The sequence below is a fragment of the Pseudorca crassidens genome, chromosome 6 (assembly GCF_039906515.1).
Source record: "Pseudorca crassidens isolate mPseCra1 chromosome 6, mPseCra1.hap1, whole genome shotgun sequence".
NCBI classification, from domain to species: domain Eukaryota; kingdom Metazoa; phylum Chordata; class Mammalia; order Artiodactyla; family Delphinidae; genus Pseudorca; species Pseudorca crassidens.
The window spans coordinates 69,667,251-69,693,011 of record NC_090301.1 but is presented as its reverse complement, the minus strand read 5'-3'; the positions used below and the strand labels follow the sequence as shown (position 1 = coordinate 69,693,011).

The 25,761-nt window shown below is 32.9% G+C and overlaps 1 protein-coding gene across 9 annotated transcripts in view; it reads left to right on the top strand.

Annotated features, from left to right (window-relative positions):
- The window catches only part of SLC4A10 (solute carrier family 4 member 10), a 312,233-nt gene that overhangs the window by 178,776 nt on the left and 107,696 nt on the right, over positions 1 to 25,761 (top strand). For 6 of the 9 annotated variants that reach the window (XM_067741735.1, XM_067741740.1, XM_067741733.1 and 3 more), the window contains exons 6-10: positions 6,532 to 6,720; positions 16,633 to 16,724; positions 17,706 to 17,795; positions 22,481 to 22,638; positions 25,668 to 25,755. In XM_067741735.1, coding sequence (XP_067597836.1) covers positions 6,532 to 6,720; positions 16,633 to 16,724; positions 17,706 to 17,795; positions 22,481 to 22,638; positions 25,668 to 25,755 — 617 coding nt within the window. The remainder of the gene's footprint in view (positions 1 to 6,531; positions 6,721 to 16,632; positions 16,725 to 17,705; positions 17,796 to 22,480; positions 22,639 to 25,667; positions 25,756 to 25,761) is intronic. The other 3 variants (XM_067741734.1, XM_067741739.1, XM_067741738.1) reach the window with 3 other exon arrangements.

Here is a 25,761-nt window from a genome sequence, read left to right as displayed (position 1 = left end):
AATTAACAATCTTGAATTCCAGAGGAGGCCAAGTGATGCAGTTTAGATTGGTTTATAATTGAAACTATGGCTTGTGTCTGGGATGAATGATTTGTACTAGAAGCCTATTATGGCTATATCACACAGGCAGTTATATTTAGGAAGCATCTTACTGTTACTCTGCAAATAAAAGCAAAGAACGCCTATATCTTTTCAGCTGGAAGACAAACATTTTAGTAAAAACAAAATAATACAAAAAAACCACGGAAATGAGTTTTGAAAGGGTATAAACGAAATGGTTAATGGAGATTTTTAAAAATAAAAACAAAGCTAGGACTCAGGCAGTTTTAAAAATTCCTAGTTCAGAAAAACATAAAAGCAGTTCCATGTGGAATTTATTTGTGGAGTAGAAAGACTTCAGAGAGACTTCAGTGTCTTGATTATATTGTAGAGATGGGAAAAAAACCCAAAACACTGTGTGTTTTTGGATCACATAAACGAGAAAATATTGTATTAGAAAAATAATGTATCTAATTTAATCTTCAGAATAACCTCATAAAGTAAGTGCATTCCCATATTTCAATAAGAAAATAGAAATTCTGACACTTTCATGGTTCCAGTTCCATTTAAGGGCCTCTGACTTTAAGCTCCATGTTCCTTCTATTACACTACAACTACTGTCTGAAGAAAGAGATGGCTTGAAATGGTTGTTGTTAATTCCTTTAAAATTATTTATTTGGCTGTTGGTGCTGACAGGCATACATACATTGCAATATGTGTGAAAAAAGAAGTAAGCATGGAGAGATATTTTGGCTCACAATATTAAGCACAAACAAAAATACACACACACAAAAAAACAGGAAAGATGAGCTTTCCTCCCCTCAGTTTCATACAACACTTATAAAGAGATTACCCTTTAAAATACAGAATGAGAGCCTAAACGACGATATAAAGTTAAATACAGTATACTTTTTGGAAGAACACAGGATACAGTAACAGGTCACACTAAATCAAGACTTAAAGAAATGACTAACATGGAAATTAGCAAACTTCCTGAGAACGCTGGTATAGTAGCCTTCCAATTCAATTTCCTAGCTTTACATTATGGAGTATTGCTGATACCCAATAAAAATTTTTATGTTTTAATTATGAATGAAATGGCTGGGTTCTTCCTAGTACTTTGCAGTTTAGGAAGCTCTTTTTAGTAATTCTACAACTATCTTTTTGATATTCAAAACAAACTTGGGGCTTAGTATTATTATTGTTATCCTTCATAAATAAAGTGACTCAGAAGGTTAAAGGTCTTGCCCAAAATAAGGAGTTTATTTCTGCTACTTATGTCAGTGATGGCATTACCTTTGAAAATGGATTAATTCAAATGAGTTTTGGATTGGCTGTATGTAATGAAGCTGTCAAATTCCTCAACCAGGCAAAATTAACCTCAGAAAATTCTCTTCATAGTTTTACCAGGCTTTAAGTTTCTTAAAACATGTAATTTCTAATGCTTTCTTTAGGAATTTATTTCTACCAGGAAATATTCTCCTGTTATAATTTGACTAAAACTCTGTTGTTTATCACCTTAGCTTGGTTTTGTTGTCTAAACTTATGCTTCCTTTCCCTAAACCTGCCCTCTTCCCCAAGCTCAACTCTGTAGAATATGTAAAGGTTGTTAGCTCTGTTGAATCTAGCTTTTTAAAGCAAATTACATTTTCTAAGTCTATTCTTACAAATGAAAGTAGTTCAGTGGAAGTCTCAATATCCCAAATAGGTTTTTAGTATTCTTTCTTCTCCTCTAATTAGTCTGTATTTTTCTGCCTCCAAAGTAGACCAGCTTTTTTAATGTCCCATTTTCAGTGTACAACAGTGTAAACTGCCATTCAGAAAAGGTCAGTAGTTTAGAGTTAACACCACGTAGAAAAATAGGATTACAAGTACCTGAGTTGATCGTTGTTTCCTTAGGTTCCTTTTCAATCATTAATGAGAAGAGATTCTCTCTCTTTGAGTAATTTTAATTTGGTGTATTTAATCCAAAGGTATTTATTTCTGCCCTCAATAAAATCTCATTAATAAATTTTCTCTGATAGCTTGTAATTATTTTTATTGTTTACTTATTGATATTTTTACTTTGTGACAATTTAGCTGTATTACGAAGTTTGTAGTAAATGTTTTACATTTTGAAGACTTCTAACTTTGTATTTTCACATCCATTACTATATTTTATTATCACAGAAACCTTATGAGGTAGGGAAGAGACTATTTCCTACATTTTATAAACAGATAAATAGAAAGTGATACATTACAGGTAACACTTGCAGAGATGGGAATAATTTCTTTTGATTAATCTATAATCATAAATTTTGTTTTTTTCTATTTCATGATAATTTGGGACCATAGTGATTAACTTTAAGATTTGGAACTTTTTCTTCACCTCTTATTTATCATACTTTTCTATATGTTAGGCAGTTGCTAATGTATTAGTCGCTAGTTTCTGTTTTGCAAAAGCTAGATATAATAGTTTATCTTTAAGGGCTCTAAGCCCTCGTCCTTTGCAAATGCACAGGCTCTGCAGCTTAATGTTTTCTAGACATTTCCTAGTAGAGGAATATGACCCAGATATTGTTTTAGAATGGTCAAGGATTTTTATATCAATGTTCTGATATGTTTTTAATAGACTCTTAAATAATTCTTTAAAGAGATTTTTGTAGACTTAGCAGGAGAAAATCCCATTTGTATCTGGCAGGTCTGTCAAGAATTTCTGGTGTAATTAAAGTAGGATTTTCTTTTGGATAAAGTTAATTTAAAAGTGTCTATTTCCCAATGCTTTAAGGAACTCAGAATAAATATAAACTTCTTCCTTCAAAATATTACTTAACTTTTCAAATCCAAAATTCTCCAGATATATTTTCTTATCCTGATTTATTCTGATATGTATATGTATAATTGTATTAAAAATGCTTCTCAATTATATTCATATAAATTATAGGAAATTTTACGGTTTATGTTAATCTCTTTTAAATTCAGCACCGTAAAGATTAATAATGGAAATATTACCTCTGTAGTGTGTCTACTTTAACCTATTGCTGTCAATGAGGGTAAGATATTAAAACCAAACCAAAGTTAGTACCATGGACAGATTAACAATCATAGTTCTCAACTCATTAAAACAACTCTTGCTCTTTAAAATCTTTCATCAAAGGAAAAATCCACAGTTTGCTCCACCGAATATAATCTGCAGATTTGGGAGTATGTTAATAGCCATATATATATATTTTAATGCCTATGCTATTACCATCCTTGGTCTGGAAAGTAAGTTTTCTTATGGTAATTTACATTTTTATTACATACACTCCTGTTAGTACTGTCAACCAAACTGTAAAATTTAGAACCCTCTATTGCCCACTTCTCCCCCAGCATCTTGGAAGACAATGGATTTTTAAGACAAAGCAATTATACGATCATCTTTAAAGAAGCGGAGATTTATATAGAGTCTGTAAAATCTCATGGTCTCTAGAGGCTTTCGTTCAATAGTCAAATGGATTGATCATGACAAAATAATTGCCTGATTAAGATGAAAAGTATTTTTTCACTTTCTGAGGTTTTTCTACACAAATACTGCTAGTTTTTCTGGAGCCTGTTTAGTGCTAGAAGACTGTGACCAATTTATCCCTTTTCTTCTTGCTTCTTCTCTTATCATCCAGATCCTGGCATTGAGCTTTGGCAGGCTGGACTGTATTATTTAGGCATCATAGCCTGCTGAGATTGTTGGTCTTGACTCTGGGCCTAAAGCCATTATGGCCCATTATCCTTTCTTACTTTTCAAGGTTAATACTAATATATATTATAGTGGTGAAGAGCACAGTGTAAGTGATTAGTGAATCACACTCGCTTTGATACTTAAATTTCACCTTAGCATAAGTTATATTCTTAAGCAAGTTGATTAACTCTTCCAGTTCATTAAGACATTGCTTGGTCATGTTATACCTTAGAGGAGTTTGCTATGTATTTCCGCGACTAATGAGCAGATGAGTGTTCTTTTCTATTTATCTTATGTAACTGTTTTATACAAAGACGTTATCTCTGAAAAACTTTGAAGCTAGTGACTTATTTTTCGTAGTGCTTAGGCCTGGAAAGATTGTGCTTTGATAAGAATGAAAAACTATAACCATGTGCATGTTTTATTACATGATTAATTTTTATTCTGATTAGAATATTGAACTGGGGATACATATCATGGTTTACAGAGGAAACTGCTGCATGATGGTATCCTTTTGGTGTCTGAATAATCTACTCTACAACTCCTATCATGAAGTATATAATGCATATTTTATATACATTTTTCCATCTTAGCAAGGTTGCAGTGTAAAGTCATGTATGTTGACAATTTATCATTTCCTTTATTTCAAACTAATCCAAGGGTTTTATAACTACTGATCTCAAAAAAAGTGAGATATAAGTTTAAATATTCTACACTATCATACATTTTCAGAACTGGAAGAGACTTTGGAGGTAATTATAGTGGGCATTATGGCTGACTCCCAGACATTCATTCTACCTCTTTCCATTGTAAACAGCCAAGTGATAGAACAAAGTTGGCAAATTATGCTCTATATGCAAATATGGCCACTGCCTGATTTTGTTAGGCATGTGAGCTAAGAATGGTTATTATATTTTATATGACTGAAAAATAATAAAAAGAAAATCAATATTTTGCAACATGAAAATTATATGAAATTCTAATTTTAGTGTCCATAAAAAAGTTTTATTGAAACACAATTATGGTAATTTGTGTACGTGTTGTCTATGGCTACTTTCATGCTATAAAAATGGAGTTGAGTAGTTGTGACAGAGATTGTATGGCCTGCAAAGCCTAAAATATTTATTATCTGGCCCATTACAGAAAAGGTTTGTCTACCTCTGGTTTAGGGAAATGACTCCACAGTGGAGGGCAGTTCTTGATTAGTCTAAGCCAGCTGGGGAGCCCATCTTCTTTGTCAGTGATTGGCTCAGCATAGACAGGACTATGTCAGTTGAGCTTAGAATTGTTCCTGGGTAGGGGAAAAAGGACTTTTCTTTCAAGAAAAAGTCACAAAAAGGCAAAGAATCTCTGATATGAACAAAGATGTGTATCTCCTTGTTGCTGCTGGCAGCCACCTTGTGACCATAAGGAAAATAGCCTGAGGTTAAAGCTCACACCTCGAGGAGGGGGAAGCTGACAAAATCACAGAGAAATGGAGTTAAATCCAACCTAACTTTGATTTTTCTGTTATGTAAGCCAGTGAAATTTATTGTTTTAGATAGTTTGATTTGGGTTTTCTGTTATTGATAAATCCAACTTTGCCTCTGCTGGATACACTATTATAAAATACAGATAAATGATTTAAAACCAGCAAAAAATTTAAACCATGAGCCCATAACCTACTTAAAGGAAATCGCAAAGAAAATCTTGTACTGGGAAATATTTACTGAGGGCCTCAATATTCCAATCAGTGCATTAGGTGCCTTATGTCCTGGCAACAATGCTGTTATGAGATAGCTATTACCTCTGTCTTAGAAATAAGGACACTGCGACTATTCAACTTTACAAGGTCACACAGCTGGAATGTGGGACAGTGATCCAAGTCTGTTTCCCCAGTCGTTTCCTTTTCACACTGAAGGAAAACATTATTTGGAAAGGAGGATTCTGCTAATTTTCAAATCTTCAGTGTACTCAGTGGGGCAGCGGGAGACAATGCATTGTAATCTGTTTTGCATAAGGAGTTAGCACCTCAGAAAATCAAATAGAGTTAATATTTGATCATATGAACGCAGATTAATTACACTGAGGTTTATTGAGGTGATCTTTGTATTACCAAGAACTCATCTACTCATTTTCTAGGCATTTCTGACACATATGGTAAATATCAATCTGCTTAGTTATAGCCTTCTGAAATCTCACCTTTTATTCTTTGTTTTATGGGTATAGAAGGTTTTCTAAAATATAAACACATTATCAAGGAAGGTTTGAGAGGACTGACTTTATATTAATGTGAAAGAATTGTTTACTCTCCAAATGCAACCAGCTGGGTAGTTGCCTAAGCCTCCTTGCATCAGATTTTAACCGATGGACTTAAGGAAGAAACATGGAAATTATTCTCTACTAGAAAAAGGGAGGAAAACCATATTAAAATATATGTATGAGGCTTTTTAATTTTAAACATGCTAATCATATTTATATTACTCCTGATACTATTCCCTCTCGTCAGTGTGAATAATGGAGAACATAAAGCACTTTGTTCTCGATACAACTATTCCTGTTTGAAAAATAAAACTCCATAAGATCATTACATATTTAAAAATGAATGGTTTATTTTCCCAAATCTTTCTTGTGTAGCATTTCTACAAAGAAAGACAAACTTCTGTTTCTAAGACCATACTTAGAGATTTTTTAAAGGAATTCATTCCTATTTTAAGAGGAATAATATTATCTAGGGTATGCATATTTGGACTCAGTGGTTCACTACTGGAACATTACAGGAAAGCTGTGCTCATTTTCTTTCTACCTTCACTCTTCAGATATGGTCCTTGATCAACAAGTGAGCTCAGGTCAGCTCAATGATGATGTACGCCACAGGGTCCACGAGGCACTGATGAAACAGCATCACCACCAGAATCAGAAAAAACTCACCAATAGGATTCCCATTGTTCGTTCCTTTGCTGATATTGGCAAGAAACAATCAGAACCAAATTCCATGGATAAAAATGGTAAATATTTCTTTATTATATTCTTATCATTTATTATAGTTGTCTGAAATATCAAAGTCCTTTAAAATATGTCTTACTTGAAAATGATCTATTGAAATTCAGATTGTTGTGGTAGAATTGTTTCTTTTCATATTCATGTATTATTTTATTATCAGGCATCAAACTGTAGAAATTTTATTAACAAAGATTTAAAGTTTCCTGAAAGGCTCATGAAAGAATGCAAGGAAAATTTTATCTAATAAGAAGTTATACACTCAAATGTAGTAAACATAAACTGAATGTCAATTGCATCACAAATAAGGCTCTAGTCTTTGTCTCATAGCTTGAGAATGTAATGCAATGCTTTGACGTAAGGTCTTTTAGTTAAAATGAATAATGATCAACATTTAGTGATTGTGGAAAAAAAGATATTGGCTTCATGTTGCTCATGGTCAACAAATCCCTTTCTAGATTACAGTTGAAAAGAGCAGCTAGTGCATTACTTGTGTCTCTACATATATTAAGCCTGATTTCTAGTTCATGGGCTCATCGCTCTTTGCAGTACTACATCATCAATAAGAGCCTCCGCACTTACCATCTTGGCTCACCAACATAGATGAGCCATTATCATTTGATAGTAAACAACCATTGATAGGAATTGATAGAAAACAACCATTGTTTTCTAGCAGTCATTCATGACTTACTCCTTGGCAATCATGAAGCAAAAACAGTGTTTCTGATTGTTTTATCCTTTCTTCTGTATTTTGTTCTCTCTTTGCATCCATTTGACCCTTCATCTTTTACATTAAGGAAGTTGCTTAGAAATCTCTTATCACTCATCCTTTACATCAGTCTTGTGAAGGAAAATGAAGTTATCATGAGGATGACATGAATTGGTTACACTTCCGCTAGCTATAAAAGTTCCCAGTTTTAAAAGATACAAATTAATGAAAAGTAATTTCAAATGTTTTACTAGAAAGACTCCGATTTCCACAAATAGACTAAGCATGTGTATTGACAGCATGGACTTTATGTAATTTCACTCCTATTTTCAGAAGCTTCAGAGATGCTTTATATACAAATGCATGAAAATGAGGTTTTTTTCAGATTCTGCTTTATATGGGAATTTTTACCAGTTTTCATACTACTGAATCAAATATGCACACGTAGAATAAATACTTTAATAAATAAATAAAGATGGTTAGATGTACTGTTGTCTCAGAACACAGAACTAGTTCTAAATAATTTTTGAAATACTCATTTGATTTTTTAAAAAACCCTTCAATGACTGAATGTGTAAATCATTGTTATATTGAAGACTCTGTAGTTGTGCATATATTAAGTTCAATAAAAGTGTTATGAGTGCTTTACGGTATATACCAACTTGTATTTGTAGATCCCACTGGATATTTTGAGGATTTATAACTTGCTTTGAATTACATCATGTATTTAAAATATATTCATATTCTAAATCACAATTTGCTTTAAAATATGTTATATATGAAAATGATAAAAGGAAGCTTTTATATTCTGAAACTTATTATAAATATAGTACTTTTATTATGCTTACAATACTAGCATATATTTGATATGATGATATTAAGAAAACAGATTAAGATATTTATGAATTTTGACTATGGACTTATGTCTCTGTGATTCTAAAGACCTTATTAAAATATTCTCATTAACTAAATCTCTATGAATGCAAGCACATTTTATAAAAATAAACTTCTGCCTTTATTTCATTTACCTTTACTGGAAATCAGACCATAAAATATATGTCTATGAGAATGTTATGTGTTTATTCAAAGATGCAAGGATTTTGGGTTGTGAACTAGCTGTATATCTCAAACTTCACTGGGGATAACATTTACTATCAAATGGTTTTATTGCATTATGTTTTTGGAGGGAAGAGGGTACTGAATTCACTGGATGAATTGTTTTTTTTAATGTCATGTAGACCTGGACACACTGCTTGTTACAGCTCTAAACTTTCATTAAACATAAGAAGAGGTGACAGAATTATAGCTTTAAATCGTAAAGTCCACATATAGATACATATACATACAGAGTTTTTTTTTTTTTAATTTATTTATTTAATTTATTTTTGGCCGCACTGGGTCTTCGTTGCTGCACGCGGGCTTTCTCTAGTTGCCATGAGTGGGGGCTACTCTTCCTTGCGGTGCATGTGCTTCTCATTGCGGTGGCTTCTCTTGTTGCAGAGCATGGGCTCTAGGCACGCGGGCCTCAGTAGTCATGGCACGAGGGCTCAGTAGTTGTGGCTTGCGGGCTCTAGAGCGCAGGCTCAGTAGTTGTGGTGCAGGGGCTTAGCTGCTCCGCGGCATGTGGGATCTTCCCGGACCAGGGCTTGAACCCATGTCCCCTGCATTGGCAGACAGATTCTTAACCACTGCGCTACCAGGGAAGTCCCCAGAGTTTTTCTGAGAGCCTACTTTTTGTCCTATTCAGGCAATTGCTTAGTTTTTCTGAAAACTAGAATATGAGTAGTTCTGAAATGATTCTGTCACCATCTGTACAATCAGCCTTTATCTGAACACATACAGATCCTTTTGAGGCATACATTAAGGTAATAAAAACTTGGAAACATTTCTAATAAGATTCATAGATCCAATTAAGTATTGTTGTAGAAGTGGTTTCCTAAGCCTAGGCTTATAACACCTCCTTGTGACTCTGTTTTGCTTCCTCAAACACTTTGCATAATTATGTGTGTTAAGAATTCTGAAAATGTGAATAGACTTCACCAATTCAGAAATAAATCTCCTACCCAGAAGTGAAAAGAAGTGTGAAAGACCTTTATTACTAAGGTTCTCAATCTACTCATGAACTCTAACAACTGATAAACTCTAGATAAACAAACAAATCAAAATTCATAGCTGTAAATATAGATTTGACATTCTGCTTCAAAAAATGCAGTAGAGATTTAATCTTTTTGTGCAGTAGTACAGAGAGATACAGAAGGATTTCAATACATCCAAAATGGTAAAAATAATATTCCCATTATTAAAAAAAGAAACTCTTCAGTAGAGTGTATCAGGCAAAAACTGACCTGTTTTAAAAATTAAGATTATAGATTAGGAATTAAATAGAGTGAGTATCTTCTAGAGACTTGAAAACAGAAAACATTTTCCTTGCCAAGCATAGGGATGGAAATAAACCCCCTCTTGTTTAATATACCTTTTACTTTAGAAATGAAACAATTGAAATTCCCTCAGAAAACAAACTGATGCTTATATACAGAACTCTAAAAGAGTCATATAGAATAAAGTTTCTACTTCCTTAGTTGACCTGTTCCTTGAACATGCTACCTTGGTAGTAGTCCCAAGGGTTAAGCATTCAGATATTTCAATCTGAAGACCAAATGGGGTTCTTTCCCATTTTATAGATTAGATTTACAAGATAGTGATTTTCTTGCTTCTCTCCTCCATCTGCACTATTTTGTTCATTACATTTTTAGTGCTTTGTGATAATTCGTCAATCGCTCCTCCAAATACGCTAGCTTAACTACTTTGTATGATTTTTTTCTTGGTGTACTGCACGTTCTCTTAAGGGCTAAGATGCCGGATGTGATGGATTCACCAGGCATTTTTAATGCCACCATGCTGTGTTTAACTTTCACGTTTCATTAAGCATCAAAACTGTGAGAATTAAGTGTCTGATTCTGATGTTTCAATAAAAAGTGATAGCTACATTTGGCAAAGGAACAGCAAAAAAATAATAGAAAAATCATATCTTCTTTAACATTAGAACTCTGAAAAGGATGTTGTGGAAACTACTTAAATATATCAAGAATATTTGAATAATTTCTTGAAACTAGAAGGACTTTCTAAAATAAAAATAAGACTTTTGTTTTTAGTGATCTAGAAAGCAAGGTATACCAGTATTTGTATTCATCATTTAGGTCATATATTCAATTGTATTTGAGACTTTGGCTTACAAATCTACTCTAAAATATTATTATACTTTTGATAACCTTTACATTAAAAAAATAACTTAAGACTCAGTTTCCTTAGGTGTAGGGTGTCTTCATTCCACTGTTTCCTTTAGTAATAATTCTAACTCTATTTCTTTTCCTTCACATATCTTTTCTCTCACCTATTCTGAGTACTTTCCAGTTGTCCCTTTTATTTAGGATCTTAAAAGGAGTTACAGAGCAGAAGGTGTCTGACTTACTTTCAAAACTACAGGTTACTGGAGAACATTTAGATTTGGAAGGATGGGATGACTTGACTCTTTAGGCCTGCATAGATTTTAGCCCTTAAAGTAATGTACACTTCTGTATTGTGAATGATTTTTATTTATGGCTTTTGAAAATCAGTTTTATGGGTTTATAATTGTGTCTTTTTACAAATGCGGTACTTTTTTATTTTCAGATGTACAATGTTTTATGTGTGTTTAGATATTTATATGCTATCTTATTTTTTAAATACTGTGGTCTCATAAATAAGATATCAAGAGTTTAAAAAAGTATTCCTTATAATGTTTTATCTTGAAGAAAATAAAGCTCAAATAATAATTCTTAGAATTACTTGAAAGAAAACATTTAAAAACTCATGTAGATGATAGAATTAAACATTATATAATAAAGGTGTTTTCCATTGTTCCAAAAAAAAATCAGGATGACATTGTTGACACAGCTGGTGGGTCTGTTGAGAGACTGTATTGTTGCTACTGAGTTTTGGAATCTCAAGACTAAGTCTTAACAGCAAAAATATTTCTAGTATGATGTGTTTAAATTGGTTATTTCTTATCTTACATTAATTATTTTCAGGCATACCAGTTTTTCTCCAACTTTAATTGTGTGCATACTTTCATGTTTTTGAAGTATAGCTGATCTAATCGACATTTTCTAAATATTTAGCCTTTCTTTCTTCTTGTTTTCTATTCCCATGAATAAATGTATTGTTACACATGTATGTAACTTTGTCATTCATTTTTATATTTCTTTATTTTGCTCTGTCTTGTGTCTGTCTCTAACAGGCTCATCTCATCTCTGTACCTCCCTCATCTCCTACCCTTTGGGTACTCTAAATGCGTTGAAGGTTTCTGAGGTAGTGTAAACCAGCTTGGTCTCTAGGTTAATAGTAATGTACCTTCATGTCTTCATCCCAGTTTCCTTCTATTACACATGATTTTCAGTGGATTAAGCAGTAGCAAATACTGATATGCTTCAGTGGTATCTTATTCTCCTATTGATTTGAATTTGGCTAAATAGAAATTTAAAAGCTGCTGTTTTATAATACTTATATATGTAATTTATTTAAAGAGGAAGAAAACTGTAAGTAAGGACTTGAATTAATGTAATTTTAATACATTTTTTGAGAACATATTTATGGTTGTCTTTCAATACTGAGATGCTTTAATGATACTGACACTACTTAAAGTAGAAAACAGTAATTCTGACATAGTCTCATGCTCTCCCCACAACTTTATGATGAGGGAAATGACTCTGCCAGTTTTGCAGTGGACTTGGTGAAAAATTTTTTGTGTAACAAGCAGAAAAGCAGAGCTTCCATTTTCTAGTTAGAGGTTGCTTGAATTACTCTCAGTTTTCTTCTGTGCTTGCCCAAATCTTTTATGATTTGCCTTGGAAAAGTACATGGCCTATAATAACTTTATATCTAACTTATATATGATCCCTACATGGAGGTCCAGAGGAAAAAATGAATTCATGACTCAAAGGAAAATTAACCCAAGCAGTTGCTGATATGAATACTATATAATATGCACTTTAATTGATAAGATGTATAACAAATATTGGAATTTTGGATTTAAGATGGTGAACTCTTTGAGTTTAAAAGGTTGGAAAAATTAAAATATATGGTAAATATATAAGGATGATGTTAGGTTTCTCAAATGTTTACATTCATATAGTCATGAACATATCTCAATTAATAATAATAGTGTCCAATTTTCATTCATTTTTGAATAATTTACCCTGAATATAATAAAGTTTTAAGTTAATAAATGTCTCTTTTTGGATAATCATCTCAATTTCTCAAAGTTATTTAGATATTAACAGATGTGATTAAAAATTGTGATGACATTTACTTATAGAATATATTAGTACGGACAGTGATGAGTGGGCATAGTGAAGGCAATATAAAGAAATAGGCAAAAATATGTATGTTCAAAAGCATTGTGGCATATTGATGAGAAAAATTATCATAAAAAATAGCATTCATAAAACTTCCACACATATATGGGAATTCTAAATCCTAACTTTACACTATTTTGTCTTGGAGGGGGGAAAATCCTAGCAAATTCTTTGTTATCCCTTTAGGACACATATTCACTTTCTGGCTGAATGTAAAGTCCTGTACCTGAAAATTGTCTTCTGTGAACTAGTATTGTTTTAGGTATCAATGAGAAAATAAGAGATGCCCTTTCAAAACCTAAATTTACTGATTCTTCTTATGTAATAGTATTTGAGTTAATGAAAGTCATTTTGAAATCTAAGCCCATCACCTTCTTCTGAAAGGCAGTGATAACTGGACTAAACTAAAGAAATCTAAGTGTTTAGACAGAAAAAGATTATAGTTGATAACAGAATTATAAAAATTATTTAATTTATGAAATTTCCAGTAGTTAGACTATAATTCATGTGCAGGCTTTAGATGGATAGGTAGGTAGGTAGGTAGGTATATAGGTAGGTAGGTAGATGAAGCAAATAAAATTTTAAGCTTTATTTAAAGGCTTCAAGTTATTCAAAATAACCCAAACCAAACCTCTCAGTTGAATTTTTAAATAATAATACCTATGCATTTTTCAGGTTTTCAGTTACTGCCTTGAAAGTATACACATTTAATGTGTTGTTTCATTTTAACAAATTAACATACACATTGAGAAATAAGATTTGGAGTACTTTTTAAACTTTGATGAGATTAAGTGTATTTACTAATATTTAGCTATTATCTCTGAAATAAAAGAGATATCAAACTTGTGGTTTATATTCCTATGTCACAGGCTGGTAGTTTTTACGCTTTTTTCCTGCAGTAGCATACATTCTATGCACATACCTAGAATCTAGAACTAGCAGGGAAATTTCTGTCATCTCATATGTCTCCTGCTAGTTAAATACTCTCCACTAGGTCATTATCCGTATCACTTAAAATAGTCATAGAAAATATTTTTCAAATCCCTTCCTGATTATCAACTTTATGAGGTAATATTTTGTAAAATTTTCAGAACAAGAATAGCATTGAACAATAAATCTCAAATATATTAATACTTACAAGAGGAAATACAAGTGCCAATGTTTTAAACATATCTCATGAGCTGAAGGTAATTTATGAAATATTCTACTTTTAAAGTATATATGTGAAAACATAGGCTATCCAATTTCTTCAAATCTTAAGTTACAGCATATTTTCTATCCAATGAAATCTCTTCAAAGTTGATGAGTTTGTACTGGGTTGACTATTTTTGTATGTTTGCTGATTGAGTTCGATAATTGTTCTTCCATGTAGTTTTATATCACATGAAATAAGTTATTATAAGAAAGCAGATATATGTTTATTTAATTTAGCCATGCCTTGAATTTCACTGTTCAATTTTACAGAACATTCAGTAAATTTAGGTTTAAATATATCTAATGTTCTAACTCATGAAAATATGGAGAAATGATGTGAAACTGGTGATTGAAGACATCTGTTAGTAGCACAAATGCATTATGTAAAAGGTTTTTTTAAAACTACAGTTATTATTTTGAGAATGATATTAAATGGCTGCTAATGAACAGTTCACAGTCAAAGCTGCACGCTGCAGTTAGAAATGGGAGAATGAAAATAAGTGGTGCAGCTTAAGTCTGTCACTTCTCTAAAGTTAATATATTTTTTTGGAATTCACTGTAATCAGAATTTGTGTTGCAATTATACTCCAATAAAGATGTTAAAAAATTATAACTTTTATATACTTATAAAATTATACTTTATATTGATAGGTGTGTCACTTTAGAAATTGTTTAGGATTGTATTACTCTCAGATTTTTATGTTCTAAATCTATGTCATTTATAGAAGTGTTGTATCATGTAGGGTCAATGATCAATTCTACTGAACTGAACTCCCTCTCATAGTCTAGGGTAAGACACTTCCCCTATAGGTCACAAAAGAGCAGAATATCCTTAAAAAAAAAAAAAAAGAATTTGTGTACATGGTTTAAGGTGAATTTGCTTTTAAAATCATTTGAAAAATCTTCACCAAATGTATTGCTTTACTTTGTTTAGTGAAAACAATGAAATATTTAAATTTTAGAAGAATCTTAAGCCCATTACTGTCTGGCAATATAACAATTTTAAACCATAAAAAAATTGTACCTATTAATAAATGACCCCTGCCTGAGAAGCTTAATAGTTCAAAAAGCCAAATTATAGTAATATTTGAAAGTAAATTATCAGTGTTTTAAGTCACGCTTAAATTCTAGTTAACAAAGAATAAGTGGATTTCAAGAGAATTTAAAGAATTTAAAGAAGAGGTATTTGTATATACACTAGCAGTTTAGAGAAATTCAGTAATTGGAGAAGATGAAACTAAAGGTAAACTTGGAATAAAGTTGGGATTTAGGCAGGTAGAGGGAAGAGCTAGGCAGAGAGAAGAGTAAATATTCCCATCTAAGACAAATGAGAATAAGAGCAGTATTTTTGAGTCACTGAGTTATGGTTATAAAATATGGTCAAGGCTTCAAAGCTGGGTTGTCATTACTTGTATCACAGTAAAAGTAGCAAGTGAGGTTGGAGAGAGGTTAGGGAAAAGAGAGATACATGTGAAATTAAGCAAGCATCGTTAACTGTTATAATTTAATTGCTAAATATGGACAGATTTCATATAAGTTGTGATTGAAAAGACTGTTTCATATTTAGTGAATAATGGAATGTAATTACCCTTGGTTAGCTGTTGTCACATTCTCAGCTGTACTGTCTACTTAACTAATATCATAATCTTTCTTATAATGGGGAAAAGGCTACAAAATAATTAAGTTGCTTGTTAGTGTTAATGGAAAACAAATACAATTCAAATTTATTGATCTCTTGTCATGCAGACCAATATCAGTATGCTTACACAATTGAACAGTGAGAAGCATAATATCATATTCACAGTATTCATAGTATATGAGGTAAAGGTATTTCTAACTAAACCTCTCATATAGAAATCTCTAAAAGTTGTTGCCAAAGAATTTTTTCTCTTTGGTTTGTTTTTTCAGATGCAGTAGAAGCTATAAATATGCTATGTACTTTTCACATAAATATTCGCCCTTTAAAAAACAACATTACATTTGGGCTTCCCTGGTGGCGCAGTGGTTGAGAGTCCGCCTGCCGATGCAGGGGACACGAGTTCGTGCCCCGGTCTGGGAAGATCCTACGTGCCGCGGAGCGGCTGGGCCCGTGAGCCATGGCTGCTGAGCCTGCGCGTCCGGAGCCTGTGCTCCGCAATGGGAGAGTCCACAACAGTGAGAGGCCTGCGTACCGCAAAAACAAACAAACAAAAAGAAAACAACATTACATTTAAAATTCTTCAGTCTGAGCTTAAATCATAAGAGTTGTCTATCTTGTCATATATACACATATGCATATACATATATATCCCAATAGTTCTGGATAAAATTTAGAAATCACTGATGTTTCAAACCCATGATTAGATTAAAATCTTTTTGTAGCTGTTCTTTCTTCATAAAGAATAACTATTTAGTTATAGAGTCTTAATCTGAGAATTAGTTTACATTTTCCTGACAGAATTCTCCCATTTCTATCTGCAACTGATAAATAAGAATATTTGTATTTATATATATCTATTTATATTGACCCTTCATGCTTACTTCATTAAGAAACCTATGTTGGTTTAGTTTAATTCATATTTCACGCAATATGTCTAGAATTATGTAAGTAATTGTTTGTGTTCTGTAATAACAATCTCTTTTAGCAGGTCAGGTTGTTTCTCCTCAGTCGGCTCCAGCCTGTGTTGAGAATAAGAATGATGTGAGCAGGGAAAACAGCACTGTTGACTTTAGCAAGGTAAGCTTTTCTCCGTCTCATTTAAGGAAGCGTCTGAGTTATTACTAGAAATTATCAACCATTTTAAGAGGTGTTGACACAATTTTTTTTGCATGCACATTTGTTTTGTTTATTATCCAAAGCTTGATATTGTTACAGATAATGTTAGCATTTAAGTTCACATGTAATGTTCTGCCTATTCACAAAACCAAACGTGTAAGTTTTATGCATAATCTTCAGGTTTCAGCCACTTGGTGTGATGCATCTCTTCCAGTAAAAAAGATAACTGGACTTCACAGAGAATTTAACAGAAATTTATTGTTTAAAATTTTGCTAGTTTTTTTTTTTCAAAATAATTTTTCCTCTATTTGTGGAAAAGCAAATCATGTAACTTAAGGCTTCACTGTCGTGATTCAGAGAAAGGCATTAGTATTAAGAAACACTAGAACATAGTAAGACTGAGCAGAGTTTTGAATAAAAACATAATAAAGACTGACTGTTGAGGGATCCATCTAATTGGAGACAATTCAGATGAAATCATTTATTTGAATGTATTCTAAGAAAATAACGCATGTGGAAATAATGTGCTTTTCTCAGCAAATTCCTGACATCCTATATGTGCTATTGCAGGCAGTGGCAAGCTAACACTTGATCAGGAAAGAAGAGTTTTAATATTGACCAAAAATAGAGTCAACACCTTTCTTTATCTGAGTGGCTGAAACAGTAATCACTCCCAGTAATTTGTTTTTCACAAGGTCCTTAGCACTCCCAAGGATTGTAACAGTGGGAGGAGGTGGGAATGGGAGGCAGTGTATAGGAAGTTGCCTGCATCAAGCTTCTGAAAAGGTTAATAGCGATCAGCTCCTTGCTGCTGTTTCAGAATCCCTCTGCCAGTGCCAAAACGGTCTAGGTCCAGTCCTGTGCATGCTCTCCCTCTGGTGCCTGGTGGAGTCTCTGTGGGAGCATGGTGTACCAGCTTAAGTCTGTTAATTATGCGTGCAGGGGCTGGGAGGCCAACAAAAGGGGCATGCTAGTCCATGTGGGATGAAACAAAGGCATGAAAAAGGACCTCCACACCAGCAAGAGAGAGAGGTGAGGGCACACTCGGGCTCTGTGTCTACAGTGGTTCAAAGCTCATCTCACTGTATGGAGGCATGTGATTCAAATATTAAGCCAGTTCAAATGTATTCCATTTCCTCTCCAAAAAATATCTTTTTAAAGCATTACATCTTCATTCATCTGCAAGTTGGAATAAAATTGTCGCAAACTGCCATACATTTATTTTCTGATGTTCTTCATTTGAAATAGGATCTTAAAAGCAATGACATAAGAAGTTTCTTACTTATTTGTGCAGGCATTAACAGTATAACAAGAGCACAGTGAACATTCTCAAAAACAGTGATAATAAATCCCATCCTTTCAAATAATTAGCTTTTACCTTTTTTTAAAGGATATAACCCTTTGACACTGAATTTTATATCTCAATATGATTTTGCTTTTAGTTGTCTGACCTAGTTTTGCAGCCTTCAAAAATGCTTCAGTACATTTGAAAGAAAATGAATATAGCCAATTGGAGACAGTAGTCTTATTTTCAGCGCTCCTAGAACAATTTGAACTATAGAAGAGTGAAAAATAGGGCTTCTTTTCTTTAATCCTTTTCTTCCTTATTGCATTTCAAATCACTGGACTGCTCCAGTTTTTAATGAGAAAGTTAAATTTCTACAGCCCTCTACTCAGTGCCAACCATCTATATTTCTTAGTCTCCTGTCCATAGCATGGCACATTGCAAAGAACATGCTTTTGAGAAGGAGCATGGGATCCTAACTCTAGCATTTATAAGCTATCTAATCTTGGAGGAGTTCTCTGACTCCATCTTTCTCATTTGTAAAATAAGAATAATATCTATTTATAATTTTGGGGGGAAGATTAAGTGAGAGAATATAGAGAGAGAGCCTGGCAGAGTGTTGGGCTTATAGCAGGTGTTCAATAAAATGTGGCTACTATTATTATTGTTGTTGTTGTTGATATCAGTGGGAACAGCAGTGTCAGAAGTAAACACTAGACCAGAATTTAATATGTTTTGGCCCCCACTGGATCTCCAGTGCCTTGAACAGTGTTTGGGATGTACATGTTGAGTGAATCCTATGAGGTTCAATATAATTTAAGCCTTCAACTCTGGACTTTTTGGGGTTTTTTTTTGAAAAACAAAGTAATACTTCTTACCTTATAACCTGGAAGGACAGAGTAGTAGGACTTGAAAAGAGCTAATGTAATGCATCATTATGGAAACAAATTTTAGTGCCAGATTTTGCAGGTACATGAGTTAAGGTTTTTGAGCCTAATGATTTCAGTTTGGTAGTAAATTTATCAAAGTGAATCTATCAGTTAGTCTACAGATTACTTTGTTTATTTAAATATTTTAAGTTTTACTATGTAGATTCCAAACCCCAGTAGAATTTTGAGATGTTAAGGGAAAGAAGTCCTTTTTCATTTCATGTGACTTGATCCTATGTTCTGTCTACATTCAAACTATATATTTTTAACCCTTCCAGTGGTTAGGCCCATCAAACTTATTCGTTTAAGGAGTGTTTGAAAACATGATCTGAACTGTCAGGTTTTTTGATTCCTATAATGCTTTTGAAAAGCAGATGTGTTATGTTTTTAAACTGACAGGTAGAAGATGGCTATTTTATTATTTCCCAAATGTTGACAATTCCTTTTATTTCAAATGACTTAAAGAAACTTCCACATTATTTTCTGTGTAGAAAGAACTCTCTTCTGCATCAATCTTTAGTATGTGAAATGTGAAGAGTTGCATTATTAAATCCTAGCATTGTAGGAAACCTTAGAAATCTCATTTAGAAAGTGAGAAAGCTGAATCCCAGATTAAGAGAGCTGCTCAAGATCACTGGTTGGTTAGTGTCACAAGACCATTTCTCCCCAAGGAATTTCTATTACTTTTCTTGTACTTTCTATAATGAGCTTAAGACTTAAGCTTTCTCCCTAAAGACCCATCTGTATTTCTTTCACATCTCACTGTGTAGCTTGTCCAGACACTTGCAGTTCCACCATGATCTTCTGTCTAAACTTGTTCCCTAGAGATATAATTGTTTCTCATCCACAACTTAAGTATCAAATAACCAGAATAAAGCATCTTTTCCTTCTAGCATAAAGGTCTGGAGACCCCAGAAGCATGAGTATAAATCCAGATCCATAAGAGTATAGCTTGATTTCTTCAAGATTCTGTTCAGAGGACCAGAAAAATTTCCTTATGTTTATTCCATATTTGAGTCCACCTGAAGACTGTCTTAAGGCTGTAGGTCAACCTAATTCCTCAGAGCTGTTTTTGATATTTGTAGTTTTATAAAAGGTTAAACTGTGGTCCTTAAATGTGATCTTTTGTTATATTAAAAGTTAGGTTGCCAAATAAGGTTCTTTATGAATCGTATGTTAACACAAATACAAATATACAGGGCTATCCCAGGAATAATATAATATATAATTGTATAATATAATAATATAATTAGATAATATGTTATATAATCTATTACCCCCAAATATATGACTACTCCAAGAATAATATAATGTAATGAGTATAATATAATGACTACTCTAGATATATATTATTTAACTATAATTTATTACATTTTAAATCAAGGTAAATTTGCTAATCCTGAAATTAAATTCAGTATATTTAATGCATTTTTTCAGTAACAGATATCAATCAATGATATATTAGGTATTGTATAATGCAAAAAATAATATGTAAGGACCATGTATTTTCTTTTATAAAATTAAGCTATTTTAGCATACTGGTACTCCTTGATTTAATTAAATTGAATCTTAAAGCAGTCATGTGTATAATTGCCACCTGCCTGAGGTACAGACGCTAATAGTTAAGGCTATGGCATTTGTCAAGAAATAAATGAATTCACAGAAAGTTTTCCAGGTTGAACTGAAACTTCTCATTAGAGTTATGACAAGTGTTACCAATATGACTCACACTGATTATCAATTATATATTTTCTTAATAAGCTATTTTCTCATTTTAAATTTTGTTCCAGTGTATTAACATTGCATAATTGTTATTTCTATTGGGGGGGAAAACTTAATAGTTTACTTTTTTAGGCTCTGAGAGACTTATCTCCGTAAGTCTTTATTATGTTTTTCTCACAGGGCTAATAGTGTATAGGTATTACGAGCTTACAAATTTGTATTTGGAAGCAAATTTTTAGGTTAAAAACTTTGGAATTTATAATCTTTTTCTTTAAATAGAACATTGCTTCTATTTGATATTTTTAGTGAAGTACTGTGGATTATTTTTATATTTAATCCTTTTGATAAAATGTATACTTCATATAATGGGTTTCATGTTTTGTGGCTCCCTTATCTTACAGAAAATTAAGTAGTTATAAACCTTCTAAATAGCTGTGCTGTGGTCTTGATTTCAGAAAACAACAAATTTAATGTAGTCACTAAAGTCTGGCTATGGACATCCTAAGGTATTCCTCCTAAAAGTTTTAATTTTTCTTTCATTTTAAACTGCTGGGAAAAAATATTCTCAAATCATTAAATTTGCAGAAGAAATATCTGACCGAAAAAAAGGTCTTGTTGGCCTCATGGTATTTGCCAGAGCTCTTCTCTCTCTCCCTCTCTCCTCTTCTTCCTCCTGTTAATTTTCCTCTCCCTTCCCCTCCACTTCCTCCTCGTCCCCTCAGCCCCCTCTCTCTCCTTCTTTCTCCTTCTCCTTCGTTTCCTTCTCTCTGTCTCTGTCTCTCCTCTTCCCACTTTGATCTTTGGTCCCCATTTCATTAATATGAGAGCATAAAAACAATTATTACAGCAGTTAAACTATTATTCTCCCTGCAAACAGGTTTCCATTAAAAGCAACTCAAATGAATTAGAAACAAGAAATAGGCCTTGTAAAATTGACTTTAAAATCACTGCTTGGTTTTCACTGAGGCTCTCTGTATGAAAATTGATATTTATGCTTAAGAATATTTTACATTCATTTTCAGACTTCACCCTTTACTCCAAGCATTTCTTTTTTGTTAATGATACTTTTGTTTTGTGTGCATTCATTTCAGTCACAGACATTTCATATCAGAAATTCAACAATGGCTCTTCAGCAGCTCCAAATGTTAATATTTTTATTCTTGTTTCCTTTGCTCTGCCATATCTAAATTCTCTGATGAGAAATTAAAATTGAAGATTGATCAAGCCAAGTAGAGAATGTGAAGGATATAGAACAATGAAGATAAAGTTGAAGACTAAAGTCATATAATTTATACTATAAGGAGAATCATGATTATATTTCTTTTGAAATAGGCATATTTTGAATATTAATTCATTGAAATGTATTGTGCACAAAATTAAGATAATGTACTATGCAAATATTTAAATCTATTGACAAATGCTAGTTAAATTAAGATTAAAGTATATTCATTTAATTGAACACATACTCCTTTCTCCCTGAAAATTTCAAAATTACTGATGCTGAAAAAGAATCTTTTCAAAATATTGAATAGAGAAACTGGAGTATTCAACGTATTAATGACAAATTAGAAAAATACAAGGTAAAAGAAAAAAGTTTTTTTTTTAAGGGCAAGTAAGATGTTTAACTATTTTTAAATTTATTTAAACTATATTTATATAAGCAATATTTATTTAAACTATATTTATTGATGGGTTACCATGTGTGAAATACTGTGCTAGGTTATGATTTAACAAATTTTTCCAATTTTGATTTACCTTTTTTTACTTTGTGATGATCTCAGGTTGATCTGCATTTTATGAAGAAGATTCCTCCAGGTGCTGAAGCTTCAAACATCTTAGTTGGGGAATTGGAGTTTTTGGATCGAACTGTAGTTGCGTTTGTCAGGTTGTCTCCAGCTGTACTGCTTCAAGGACTGGCTGAAGTCCCAATCCCAACCAGGTACAAAGTATAAGAGCATCTTTTGCACTTTTCTTAAGCCATTTATTTGTGGGAAAAAAGGTGTAAATATAGTTTCCTCTGAGAGTTTTTTCTAGAAACTAAAGTGTAATCGACAAAACTATTGTTTCTTCTTGTTTGTGGAGGAGGGCAAAAAGTGCTTTAAAAATTATTCAGTCCTTTCCTCCTTCCTCTCAAATTTCTGTGTTTTCTTTTAGGCATGCTCCTACCCTGGTCTATATCACCATATAAATCCTTTCTTACAATTTTGGTGAAAAGTGATAAAGTATTAGGCTTTTCTCAAAGATTGCATTAGACTGTGGGATCCTGTATATGAGTGTGATCGTACTTAAAAAGATCAAAGTTTTCAAGGCCTGCCTTATGCTTGACTGAGTAGGCCCTCAGAGTACATGTAAGTGCCGTCATTAGGATACTACCTGCTGTATCTAATGTACTATAAGATTCAATCTTAGGCACAGTATACTTCACATACATAGAGTCTTAAGAATCATTGGTAGTAGCATCATGGTACTGTGGTTGAATCTGAATCAAAAGTACAAATTTAATTTGATTACCTGAACTTGTTTTTCATTCAGCTGTACATAAAAACTAACAACTTTACCACAATACAAACTGAATTTTGTTGTTTATTCTTTATCTCTATGTTATAGAGATAAGACTGTCCATGGGCAAATTGAAAAAAGAATATTGTCTACAGAACATTAGGTTCCTAGCAATTCCTCCAGGGGACCTTGTTTTCTTTCCTTCTCCCTCCATCAAATGCGCTTCCTGTATATAGACAGCCTTTTACTCTGATCCTGTTCCTATAGCAAAACATATCTATGTAGGGCCCCATTTCCTACGTGACTGCTGCCCTTTGTTTGATGCTATAATTATTTCAGATGCTGTTAATATGCCTCCTCGTCCAAACACTGAATGCCTTAGCCAAGTTAAATTGATGAAAAGTTCAGTGCTGTGGCAACTGGGTTTGTAGAATGTTTCTTCTGTGGACCTTTGGCCTTAAAACATAGCAGTTTACATCACTCTGTGTTTTGATTGTGGTTAAGATATTCCAAAAATATGGAATAGTTTAGTCAGGAGAGGCCTCATTTTATTAGAGCTCAGCTGACTGGAAGGGGATTCAGTGTTTGAGTGCCTCTTCCTGAATCTGTGGAAGAACAGATTTGAGGCAGGTAGCTAGTTACCAATTCAGGTTATAGAGAGGAGTGTCTGTTCATCCTGTTGGAGGGCTACTGAGACTTCTGATACATACCAACTTTTATTAAAAAAGGGGAAGGATGAACTGGGCGCATTAAGGTGGCCTCTGACTGTATGATCAAGGCTGCATTTTTCTATTTACACCCTGTAATCTATTCAGAGTTTCTGGGAATTTGGGATTCAGATTTAAGATGTGAAACTTACTAACCATAGAGGTATTACTTTAGTAGATTAAAATTCTTTTTCATCTTCCAAGCAGTGCATTCTTGTTCTACCACTTAGGAAGGTATCCGATGAACTCTGAGTAAATGATGGATATTTATGACAATGATAGCTCTTGTGTTTCAAAGGAAAGAAAAGGAAAATTCCCAGGAGTAGAGAAAAGCCGTAATGGGGTTATATACCCTCACTTTGAAAACCGTAAAGGTTTAGGTGACCTCATTTCATACTGACATAGCAAAATGTGTCTACAGAACAATGGAGGAAAAATTAGGGGCACAGTAGAGTCACTGTATGAGGAGAGATTTAAAAGACTAGACCAGTTTGGAAAGGTGAAAAATAGAAGAAGATTAGTTAGACAAATAAAATAAAGAAAGCCATTCAAGGTTCCTAATTATCCTTTCTTAGGAGGACAAAAGGGCACACCGTGTATATAACAGTAGCACCTAGTAAAAATGTCAGAAAATAATTTTAGGACTTTATAAATAGCCCATGGAATAGAAACCTGAAAAGTAGCAGGATGTACATAGGTTAGGAAGTTTCTTGAAAGTACTATACTTGATAAAGCATCTGCCACCACACTAAATTATTCCTGTTTTAAATGTATAGTAGACATTTCTGTATAGCAGAAGTTGACTTGGATTCAGTAACATCTGACACAAAAAGTTAATGTCACATCCTCTAAGACTGTGTAATATATGCATCATGTAAAAACATGTACAATCTCTAAAGTTTATAACTAAATGAAAGGTAGAATTGTAGTACCTATTTTAGCACACTTTAAAAAGCCATTAGTCTTCACGTTCAAGAGCAAGAACCATTTAACAAATGAATACTGTAGAGTTATATTACAGAATATAGGTCATCTTAAAATTCTCACAATTTCCCTGTAGCATTGACCTTTTCAGAGATAAGACAATTACTGGTCCTCCAAAGTTAAAACACATGTTGATTTCTTCAAAAGCTCCAGTTGTGATGATGTATTTGCTAGACTTTCAACCTAATTGAGATGGGATGTCACAGTTCAGCTGCTACTTTTATTCCTGCAGCATTGGAATTAATAGTTTTTTTTTTTTATCCTAACTGATCTTTGATTCCCGGCAATCATTTTTTCTATTTAATGTAAATTTACGTACACCTACTGGTTTTTTGACCCTATGTTCTTTCATTGTTTATACTACTGTATTACCTTTTCCCCCTTCTAACTAATTCTACAATTTACATATCAGTGAGTTCTCTTTCTTACAATTCAGAAAGGTTTAATCAGATTTTACTTTTCTCAACTTTCTCCTCTAAGGATTATAGAATCCTAAAAATTCACACTAACAACTGTGTGGGCACGATAGGTAACTAAATGAAGGAAACAGAGCAAAGTAGCCACGATTCCAATTGCTCAAGGATCTCAAGCATGAGTCATTTTGAAACATCATAAAATATTTGAAAACCTGTAATAATAACCTGTGGAAAAATATGGAACTATTTTACATCGAAATCCCTATCTTCAGTAATTCCTTTGAGATGAGTGATTCTGTACTACTAAAATTATTTTTTATTTCTACCTTGAAACATTTGTGTTTTTTTCTTCTTAATTACAGATTTTTGTTCATTCTTCTGGGACCCCTGGGAAAGGGGCAACAGTACCATGAGATTGGCAGATCAATTGCAACCCTAATGACAGATGAGGTATTT